The sequence below is a fragment of the Salmo trutta genome, chromosome 27 (assembly GCF_901001165.1).
Source record: "Salmo trutta chromosome 27, fSalTru1.1, whole genome shotgun sequence".
In the NCBI taxonomy this organism is placed as follows: Eukaryota; Metazoa; Chordata; class Actinopteri; order Salmoniformes; family Salmonidae; genus Salmo; species Salmo trutta.
This window is the reverse complement of record NC_042983.1, coordinates 44,384,223-44,396,509: the sequence shown is the minus strand read 5'-3', so window position 1 is coordinate 44,396,509 and position 12,287 is coordinate 44,384,223. Positions and strand designations below refer to the sequence as shown.

General features: G+C 42.8%; 1 protein-coding gene across 2 annotated transcripts in view; it reads left to right on the top strand.

Annotated features, from left to right (window-relative positions):
• Positions 1–12,287, top strand: part of LOC115165049 (protein mono-ADP-ribosyltransferase PARP8-like) — a 95,668-nt gene that overhangs the window by 17,318 nt on the left and 66,063 nt on the right. For both annotated transcript variants that reach the window (XM_029718080.1, XM_029718079.1), the window contains exon 3: positions 11,018–11,055. In XM_029718080.1, coding sequence (XP_029573940.1) covers positions 11,018–11,055 — 38 coding nt within the window. The remainder of the gene's footprint in view (positions 1–11,017; positions 11,056–12,287) is intronic.

Genomic DNA, 12,287 nt, shown 5'->3' with positions numbered 1-12,287 from the left:
ACAGCATGCATATTCAATCATTTGTGGGATTGTTTTCAATATTTTTATACAAAATGATTTATGGTTTTCAAGTCTTCCCTCATTTCTCCCAGATTATATGGGTGTTTATGTGGCTTTCTTTAAAATATATGAACAGCCTGATCACTAGGAATAACCGAAACGTGTTGCTCAGACCACTGCACTACGGCAGGTCACAGAAGTAACCTTGTAACCAGGCAGCAGTAACCTTGTAACTACGCAGAAGTTACCCTGTAACCAGGCAGCAGTAACCTTGTAACCAGGCAGCAGTAACCTTGTAACCAGGCAGCAGTAACCCTGTAACCAGGCAGCAGTAACCCTGTAACCAGGCAGCAGTAACCCTGTAACCAGGCAGCAGTAACCTTGTAACCAGGCAGCAGTAACCTTGTAACCAGGCAGCAGTAACCCTGTAACCAGGCAGCAGTAACCCTGTAACCAGGCAGCAGTAACCCTGTAACCAGGCAGCAGTAACCCTGTAACCAGGCAGCAGTAACCTTGTAACCAGGCAGCAGTAACCCTATAACCAGGCAGCAGTAACCCTGTAACCAGGCAGCAGTAACCTTGTAACCAGGCAGCAGTTACCCTGTAACCAGGCAGCAGTAACCCTGTAACCAGGCAGCAGTAACCCTGTAACCAGGCAGCAGTAACCCTGTAACCAGGCAGCAGTAACCTTGTAACTACGCAGAATTAATCCGTCAAAATTAGAAGTTCATCCATAATATGTTGAATTTGGAAGAGAAACTTTGAGCTGGGCGATATGGGCAAAAATCCATATCACGAAAAATGTACACATTTTCTGCATAACAATAAGTCAGAAAACATTACCATAAAGAGTTTTTAGGGGAGGCACTAGAGCTGGGCGATATGGACAAAAAGTCATAGCGCGATAAATGTAACTATTTTGCTTGATAACAACAAATACAGCAGTCTTTTATTTATTTTTACGAGGAGTGTAAGGGGTGCTTACTGGCGGCAGAGAAGTCAGGCGCAGGAGAGCAAAAACGGTGTTTACAACGGCGCAGTTTAATAATAATAAAAACCACCGGAAAACAGAACAATCAATCAATGGGTACAAAACCCGTCGCACACCAGACATAACGTGCACAAGCACTTACAATAAACAATTCCGGACAAGGACATGGGGGCAACAGAGAGTTACATACACAACATGTAATGATGGAATTGAAACCAGGTGTGAGGAAAAACAAGACAAAACAAATGGAAAACGAAAAGTAGATCGATGATGGCTAGAAGACAGGCGACGCCGACCGCCGAACGCCGCCCGAACAAGGAGACGAACCAACTTCGGCGGAAGTCGTGACAGAGAGTTACTTTACGTTAGCGGCAGAGCTCTAGACAATTCCCTTCCTATGCCAAGTAAGAAAACTGAGATGGTCGCCTATGATTACAAAAGCAATCTATTTCAATTAATATATCCAAGAAATGAATGAACTAGAAGCACAAGCATTTCGCTACACTCGCATTAACATCTGCTAACCATGTGTATGTGACCAATAAAATTAGATTCGATTTTGATTTGACTGATATTTTGATGTGTAATCTGTCAAAATAGGATCCATAATTATCTCAAATCAAATCAAATCAAATGTATTTATATAGCCCTTCTTACATCAGCTGATATCTCAAAGTGCTGTACAGAAACCCAGCCTAAAACCCCAAACAGCAAGCAATGCAGGTGTAAAAGCACGGTGGCTAGGAAAAACTCCCTAGAAAGGCCAAAACCTAGGAAGAAACCTAGAGAGGAACCAGGCTATGAGGGGTGGCCAGTCCTCTTCTGGCTGTGCCGGGTGGAGATTATAACAGAACATGGCCAAGATGTTCAAATGTTCATAAATGACCAGCATTGTCAGATAATAATAATCATAGTAGTTGTCGAGGGTTCAACAAGTCAGTAACACAACAGTAAGTGCCATAATTATCTGATTTATTTATGGCTTTTTCAGAGAAATTGCCGCCATCTTTGTGCATATTGTCCTATAGACTATATTATACACCACCTGAAGAAAGGGGGGGACCTCAAAACACCTAGCTGGATTGCTAACTCTAAATTATGATACAAAGCCATGTAGGCTAATTGATTCATCTATCAGTAAATGAAGGCTAATGTCCTACAAAAATGTTTCCAGCGTTAGGCCTGGCCTATTCACTGTAAATGGTATGTTCTGCTTGGCTGCGCCGGCCGCATCAAAACCATATTAACTACAGCCTTTCCCCTGTTGTAAAGTGGTACCATTTACCTCAATATTCACAGGTGAGAAATACAGGATATAATATTCCCAGAAAAGCTGTGACACTCCTCTCTGTAACTAAAACAACAGTAGTTCATTGAAAACTGTATTCCCCCCCCCCCCTCCGCAATAGCATTTTGAGAAACTGTCATATAGGCTTGTGCTTCCCAGAATACATCTCTCTCTCTCCTCTGTGCGTACAGTTAGGAGAGGGAGTGAGTCAGCAGCCGACAGATGCCTCACAAGTCCTCGACTGGCAGCTTCATTAAATAGTAGCCGCAAAAAAAAAAAAAACACCAGTCTCAACGTCAACAGTGACGACGCGACTCCGGGATCCTGGCCTTTTAGGCAGAGTTGAGAAGAAAAATACATATCTCAGACTGGCCAATAAAAAATAAAAGATTAAGCTGGGTAAAAGAACACAGACACTAGACAGAGGAACTCTGTATTCTACCCGGCACCTCAGAGACTGCTGCCCTATGGTCATGGTCATTGAACACTGGTCACTTTAATACTGTTAACATACTGTTTTACCCACTTCGAATTTATGTACAGTATACTAGTCATGGTTCATCCTATATAACTACGGCTGTCCACACCTTTTCTATTCATATACTGTCTATACACACCATCCTATATAACTACTGTCTATACACACCATCCTATATAACTACTGTCTATACTGTCTATACACACCATCCTATATACCTACTGTCTATATACACCATCCTATATAACTACTGTCTATACACACCATCCTATATAACTACTGTCTATACACACCATCCTATATAACTACTGTCTATACACACCATCCTATATAACTACTGTCTATACACACCATCATATATAACTACTGTCTATACACACCATCCTATATAACTACTGTCTATACTGTCTATACACACCATCCTATATAACTACTGTCTATACACACCATCCTATATAACTACTGTCTATACACACCATCCTATATAACTACTGTCTATACACACCATCCTATATAACTACTGTCTATACACACCATCCTATATAACTACTGTCTATACACACCATCATATATAACTACTGTCTATACACACCATCCTATATAACTACTGTCTATACACACCATCCTATATAACTACTGTCTATACACACCGTCCTATATAACTACTGTCTATACACACCATCCTATATAACTACTGTCTATACACACCATCCTATATAACTACTGTCTATACACACCATCCTATATAACTACTGTCTATACACACCATCCTATATAACTACTGTCTATACACACCATCCTATATAACTACTGTCTATACACACCATCCTATATAACTACTGTCTATACACACCATCCTATATAACTACTGTCTATACACACCATCCAATATAACTACTGTCTATACTGTCTATACACACCATCCTATATAACTACTGTCTATACTGTCTATACACACCATCCTATATAACTACTGTCTATACACACCATCCAATATAACTACTGTCTATACACACCATCCTATATAACTACTGTCTATACACACCATCCTATATAACTACTGTATACACACCATCCTATATAACTACTGTCTATACACGCCATCCTATATAACTACTGTCTATACTGTCTATACACACCATCCTATATAACTATTGTCTATATATACCATCCTATATAACTACTGTCTATACACACCATCCTATATAACTACTGTCTATACACACCATCCTATATAACTACTGTCTATACACACCATCCTATATAACTACTGTCTATACACACCATCCTATATAACTACTGTCTATACACACCATCCTATACTACTGTCTATACACACCATCCTATATAACTACTGTCTATACACACCATCCTATATAACTACTGTCTATACACACCATCATATATAACTACTGTCTATACTGTCTATACACTCCATTCTATATAACTACTGTCTATACTGTCTATACACACCATCCTATATAACTACTGTCTATACACACCATCCTATATAACTACTGTCTATACTGTCTATACACTCCATTCTATATAACTACTGTCTATACACACCATCCTATATAACTACTGTCTATACACACCATCCTATATAACTACTGTCTATACTGTCTATACACACCATCCTATATAACTACTGTCTATACACACCATCCTATATAACTACTGTCTATACTGTCTATACACACCATCCTATATAACTACTGTCTATACACACCATCCTATATAACTACTGTCTATACTGTCTATACACACCATCCTATATAACTACTGTCTATACACACCATCCTATATAACTACTGTCTATAACACCATCCTATATAACTACTGTCTATACACACCATCCTATATAACTACTGTCTATACACACCATCCTATATAACTACTGTCTATACACACCATCCTATATAACTACTGTCTATACTGTCTATACACACCATCCTTTATAACTACTGTCTATACACACCATCCTATATAACTACTGTCTATACACACCATCCTATATAACTACTGTCTATACTGTCTATACACACCATCCTATATAACTACTGTCATGGGTAGTATGTCTCACTGTGGTGTTATGTCACAATGTGAATGTGGATTTAAGCCTGAGGAGAACTCACCAAAACAAAGTTTAGTGGGAAATTGGGAAATTGCACTAAACAGTGTGAATAATATAATAGATTTTGTAGAGGTTTATAGACATGTACAGTATGTATTACTAATGCATCTCATTTCTTAGCGGAAAAAAATGGGTGGACAAGTCTGTGCGATATTATAAAATTGTTTTGTTCCTTATTAAAACCTTTTTATTTAAACCACCCATGGTTTTTGACTTTGGAATGTCAGTTGTACATTCTGATATTGTGTGTTGAGATGTGGATGGATACGGATTACAGCAGGTAGAGGCTCTGTCAGTAGTAAGAGCTGTACTAGAGGCCGGGCCCCTACCTTGGGGGCTCCGCTGCTGTCCTCCTGTAGGCTACACCGCTATCAAATCAAATCAAATCAAATCAAATTTATTTATATAGCCCTTCGTACATCAGCTGAAATCTCAAAGTGCTGTACAGAAACCCAGCCTAAAACCCCAAACAGCAAGCAATGCATGTGAAAGAAGCACGGTGGCTGGGAAAAACTCCCTAGGAAAAACTCCTGAGAAAGGCCAAAAACCTAGGAAGAAACCTAGAGAGGAACCAGGCTATGAGGGGTGGCCAGTCCTCTTCTGGCTGTGCCGGGTGGATATTATAACAGAACATAGTCAAGATGTTAAAATGTTCGTAAATGACCAGCATGGTCAAATAATAATAATCATAGTAATTGTCGAGGGTGCAACAAGCACGTCCGGTGAACAGGTCAGGGTTCCGTAGCCGCAGGCAGAACAGTTGAAACTGGAGCAGCAGCATGGCCAGGTGGACTGGGGACAGCAAGGAGTCATCATGCCAGGTAGTCCTAGGGCTCAGGTCCTCCGAGAGAAAGAAAGAAAGAAAGAAAGAGAGAATTAGAGAGAGCATATTTACATTCACACAGGACACCGGATAAGACAAGAGAATACTCCAGATGTAACAGACTGACCCTAGCCCCCCGACACATAAACTACTGCAGCATAAATACTGGAGGCTGAGACAGGAGGGATCAGAAGACACTGTGGCCCCATCCGATGATACCCCCGGACAGGGCCAAACAGGCAGGATATAACCCCACCCACTTTGCCAAAGCACAGCCCCCCACACCACTAGAGGGATATCTACAACCACCAACTTACCGTCCGAAGACAAGGCCGAGTATAGCCCACAAAGATGTCCGCCACGGCACAACCCAAGGGGGGGGCGCCAACCCAGACAGGAAGACCACGTCAGTGGCTCAACCTACTCAAGTGACGCACCCTCCTATCCTCCTGTAGACTACACCGCTGCTGTCCTCCTGTAGGCTACACCGCTGCTGTCCTCCTGTAGGCTACACCGCTATCCTCCTGTAGGCTACACCGCTGTCCTCCTGTAGACTACACCGCTGCTATCTTCCTGTAGGCTACACCACCACTGTCCTCCTGTAGGCTACTGTGATGCTGTCCTCCTGTAGACTACACCGCTGCTGTCCTCCTGTAGGCTACAACGCTGTCCTCCTGTAGGCTACACCACCGCTGTCCTCCTGTAGGCTACTGTGATGCTGTCCTCCTGTAGACTACACCGCTGCTGTCCTCCTGTAGGCTACAACGCTGTCCTCCTGTAGGCTACAACGCTGTCCTCCTGTAGGCTACTGTGATGCTGTCCTCCTGTAGACTACACCGCTGCTGTCCTCCTGTAGGCTACAACGCTGTCCTCCTGTAGGCTACACCACCGCTGTCCTCCTGTAGGCTACACCACCGCTGTCCTCCTGTAGGCTACACCACCGCTGTCCTCCTGTAGGCTACACCACCGTTGTCCTCCTGTAGGCTACACCACCACTGTCCTCCTTAAAGTGTTTATTCAAGTTGGTCATATCATCTTGGATCCCGACATCAATCACACCATTGGAAGACACAGCTTGGACTGTAGCCAACAAAAACCTATTCCTGCTCTTTTCCCGTGATCCATCAAACACATTTGGTGTGTCATCATAGTGGTCGCTGATTGGTGGTCATCATTTGGTGTGTCATCATTAGTGGTCTCTGATTGGTGGTCATCATTTGGTGTGTCATCATTAGTGGTCTCTGATTGGTGGTCATCATAGTGGTCTCTGATTGGTGGTCATCATTTTGTGTGTCATCATTAGTGGTCTCTGATTGGTGGTCAGACCCACTCAGGTGGAACAAACTTAGACTTGCACCTTTGTTCAACGCTAAATTGAAGTTCATTAAGAAAACAGAAAGGTGTCATCGTATTATTTTCTAAACACATTTTTTTAATTTAACAGTAATCCAAGAAGAAATCATCTCGAATTTCAAAAGTATCTATAATCTGATTACAATATTGTTGCTGCTAATGTAACGGATTACAGTTACAGATGACATGTAATCCAATACTCCCCAACCCTGGCTACTTGCACTGTAGAAATAGTTTTAGTTCCTCAGCTCCGTGGTCCTGGAATTCTCTCCTGAACATTTTAAAATTTGATGATCTAGTTTTGTTGGTGGAGTTTAAACACTTGATCGATGTGTATATATCATAGAAGAATGTAATTGTCTTTAAGACAGCTGTTTTTTTAGTCAAGACTTTTGTGTTTTTTAACGTAATATATAATTGTTGTACTGTATGTGTGTTTATAGGTTTTGTGTAATGTTGTGTTAGTGTACGTAAGTTGTCTGAAACGTTGTTCCCTCTGCTGCTATTGGACCAGGTCTCTCTTGGAGAAGAGATGTTATCTCAATGAGAAAAACCTGGATAAATAAAGGTTAAATAAAAAAAAATGTACTTGCTAACCTCTGTCCACACACTTGGCTAGTTATGGCTACATGCTAAATTAATGTCTGGTTAGCATCTCTGTCCACACACTTGGCTAGTTACGGCTACATGCTAAATTAATGTCTGGTTAGCATCTCTGTCCACACACTTGGCTAGTTACGGCTACATGCTAAATTAATGTCTGGTTAGCATCTCTGTCCACACACTTGGCTAGTTACGGCTACATGCTAAATTAATGTCTGGTTAGCATCTCTGTCCACACACTTGGCTAGTTACGGCTACATGCTAAATTAATGTCTGGTTAGCATCTCTGTCCACACACTTGGCTAGTTACGGCTACATGCTAAATTAATGTCTGGTTAGCATCTCTGTCCACAGTTGGTCCACCAAGCTACAGCATCACACTAATGTCCAGGGAACATATTTCATCAGTGGATTAAGACTTCAGCGGCTGACTGAATGGTCATTCCATTAAGTCTAATTCTCTGTGAGTCTCTGTGAGATTTTGATTAGCGGCATCACATCAAGGCTTAACAAGGTCCCACTGGGTGTCAAGCCAGAGCTAGCCCTTAACATGCCAGTCAAATGGTCTCTGCTGGCTTTGTGTTGTAGTCTGGTCTGTTGTGGTCTGGTCTGTTGTGGTCTAGTCTGGTCTGTTGTGGTCTGGTCTGTTGTGGTCTGGTCTGTTGTGGTCTGGTCTGTTGTGGTCTAGTCTGGTCTGTTGTGGTCTAGTCTGGTCTGTTGTGGTCTGGTCTGTTGTGGTCTAGTTTGGTCTGTTGTGGTCTAGTCTGGTCTGTTGTGGTCTGGTCTGTTGTGGTCTGGTCTGTTGTGGTCTGGTCTGTTGTGATCTGGTCTGTTGTGGTCTAGTCTGTTTTGGTCTAGTCTGTTGTGGTCTGGTCTGTTGTGGTCTAGTCTGGTCTGTTGTGGTCTAGTCTGGTCTGTTGTGGTCTGGTCTGTTGTGGTCTGGTCTGTTGTGGTCTAGTCTGGTCTGTTGTGGTCTAGTCTGTTGTGGTCTGGTCTGTTGTGGTCTGGACTGGTCTGTTGTGTTGTGATCTAGTCTGGTGTCTTGTGGTCTGGTCTGGTCTGTTGTAGTCTGGAGGGCAGGTGTTAAGACTAAATGAGATCCTGGTACATTTAGCTACACCACACAGCAGCAGCAGCAGTCAGAGATACAGCAGGAATCAGAGCAGAATGAATGTCGACCTGAGGAGGAATCAGAGCAGAATGAAAGTCGACCTGAGGAGGAATCAGAGCAGAATGAAAGTCGACCTGAGGAGGAATCAGAGCAGAATGAAAGTCGACCTGAGGAGGAATCAGAGCAGAATGAAAGTCGACCGGAGGAGGAATCAGTGCAGAATGAAAGTCGACCTGAGGAGGAATCAGAGCAGAATGAAAGTCGACCGGAGGAGGAATCAGAGCAGAATGAAAGTCGACCTGAGGAGGAATCAGAGCGGAATGAAAGTCGACCTGAGGAGGAATCAGAGCAGAATGAAAGTCGACCTGAGGAGGAATCAGTGCAGAATGAATGTCGACCGGAGGAAGAATCAGAGCAGAATGAAAGTCGACCTGAGGAGGAATCAGAGCAGAATGAAAGTCGACCTGTGGAGGAATCAGAGCAGAATGAATGTCGACCGGAGGAGGAATCAGAGCAGAATGAAAGTCGACCTGTGGAGGAATCAGAGCAGAATGAATGTCGACCGGAGGAAGAATCAGAGCAGAATGAAAGTCGACCTGAGGAAGAATCAGAGCAGAATGAAAGTCGACCTGAGGAGGAATCAGAGCAGAATGAAACACACCTGTAAACCTGTGGACATCTTTAAGAGACGCGGAGGTTTGATGCTGCCTCAGTCAGCACAGGACACAGCTGCAGGGTCGACGGGGTTGGCAACAGTCTAACATCAGTTCTGCTTCCAGAATATTCAGAAATTCACAACTCATTGGGAATGGAGGTTTAATATCACATTTACATGAAATCAGTTATCACTCATTAACAGCACCTTGCCTACACAGCTACACTCTCTGGACAGCATGGAAACACACTGTAATGTAGACAGTTATGAGATGTATGTCTGTTGACTATATTTGAAATATGCACTTAATTTCAGTTCATTTTAGAGTATTTTGTCATTTTTTTAATTATTTTTTTTAAAGACTGAGAAAAAAAATGTAATTATAATCCTGCTCTCTGTAGCTATAACGGTATGTTCGTCATGTGTTTATAGATGTTTAATGTCTGAATGTACGCTTTATAAACATACAGGAAATATAACATTACTGAATATTCTCACAGGGACACCTTGACTTTACAATGTGGTCTTGTTATGACACAGCATTATGTCTGCCAGTCATTTGTGAAGCCTTATTTGAATAATGAGTATTTTAATCATTTGGGCCATTTTCCTGTTTGATGTTTTAAGGTTTCCTGAGCACCCCTGGTTGAAACTAACACTTTTTTTTTTTTTAACGACATTCTGCTTTTTTCTTAGTTCTCAAGTACTCTGCCCCTCCTGGTACAAACTGCAGACAGACTTCTATTGTAGCCTACATGCTAAAAATACTGCATATGGTTTAACTTTTTCTGTTCCCTTGCTGGCTCAGCCATTGTGTTGGATCCATGGCTTGCGTCACAAATGGCATCACATTCACTATGTAGTGCCCTACTTTCGATCAGAACCCCATGGGCTCTAGTTAAAAGTAGTGCGCTAAGTAGGGGAATCGGATGTCATTTGTGACAAAAGCCTATCCCTCAAAGCCCTCCTACTGCTGGGAGAGAGAACTCATTTAGTACATTGGGAGTTTGATTGAGCCGACACCAGAATAACGTTAATTGGGTCTGCCGTTGCTCATAAACACTCTCAAGTTATTCTGGGAGGCACCCGTGGGGAAAACCTGTTTGTGAACCTCTCTACTTTTTAAACAGGATGTGCAAAGTCGTGTGTGTGTGTGTGTGTGTGTGTGTGTGTGAATTAAGTTATCGACAAGTTCCGTAATTTTAACATATGCAAGTTGACTTGCCTGCTTTCTATTGAGCCGCACAGAGCCTCTTAGCCTGCCAGTTTCACCGGGCTACAGTGTTGAGTCAACTAGGAACTGAGAAACTGTAAAAGTGCACCGTCATGTTCATTAAAGATCTTATTGAAGTATTAGATGATCAGATCACAGGCGACAACAATAATGTTATTTTCCATTTACTATAACCACTGCTTATTTAATGAGTTACTGTAGACACCTGCTCGGTTCGGTCACTTTGCGACAACTGTTGACGTAATAAAGTTTGTTTTCTTCTAAAATACATTGGATTGATTGATTGACTGAATTATTGATTATTATTTGGATAATGATGTTTGTGTTTCTTCATTCTCGTCCAGGGTCTCCTTCTCTGTGCACGTCTCTGACGACTACCCAGGTAAGGACCGCGTCGTGTCTTCACTAACATGACTTCTCTGTGTCTCTACCGTAATGTTTCGCAAGCCATCGTCTACTTACTTATTTTTAGTCTAATGACCCCTGACCTCAGGCCAGAGTGATTCACATCGCAGACTGCCGACGAGGTCATGGCGCCATAACGCCGTTGATTCTGAAAACCACAGATTTTTCTTTCTTCCGCTGGTGTGACTGTCGCCGAGCCTCAGGTTCTTATACAGTCAATGAGCGATGATGTCATATATCTCATATTATGTCACTGTGATATGAGGAGAAAATCCCTGCTTTGGGATGTGTCACGCAGTGGAACGTAATATACATGAAAGATTAATTACTTACAACTGTCTGAGTTGAAAGGTGGACCACGGGTAGTAGAACTGTCTGAGTTGAAAGGTGGACCATGGGTAGTAGAACTGTCTGAGTTGAAAGGTGGACCACGGGTAGTAGAACTGTCTGAGTTGAAAGGTGGACCACGGGTAGTAGAACTGTCTGAGTTGAAAGGTGGACCATGGGTAGTGGAACTGTCTGAGTTGAAAGGTGGACCACGGGTAGTAGAACTGTCTGAGTTGAAAGGTGGACCACGGGTAGTAGAACTGTCTGAGTTGAAAGGTGGACCACGGGTAGTAGAACTGTCTGAGTTGAAAGGTGGACCATGGGTAGTGGAACTGTCTGAGTTGAAAGGTGGACCATGGGTAGTAGAACTGTCTGAGTTGAAAGGTGGACCATGGGTAGTAGAACTGTCTGAGTTGAAAGGTGGACCATGGGTAGTGGAACTGTCTGAGTTGAAAGGTGGACCACGGGTAGTAGAACTGTCTGAGTTGAAAGGTGGACCACGGGTAGTGGGTCTAGTCAGTGGAACTGTCTGAGTTGAAAGGTGGACCACGGGTAGTAGAACTGTCTGAGATGAAAGGTGGACCACGGGTAGTGGAACTGTCTGAGTTGAAAGGTGGACCATGGGTAGTAGAACTGTCTGAGTTGAAAGGTGGACCACGGGTAGTAGAACTGTCTGAGTTGAAAGGTGGACCACGGGTAGTAGAACTGTCTGAGTTGAAAGGTGAACCACGGGTAGTAGAACTGTCTGAGTTGAAAGGTGGACCATGGGTAGTGGAACTGTCTGAGTTGAAAGGTGGACCATGGGTAGTGGAACTGTCTGAGTTGAAAGGTGGACCATGTGGGTACCGGTTGCCCCATGCCAGGTATCGTGCGTAAAGTCTG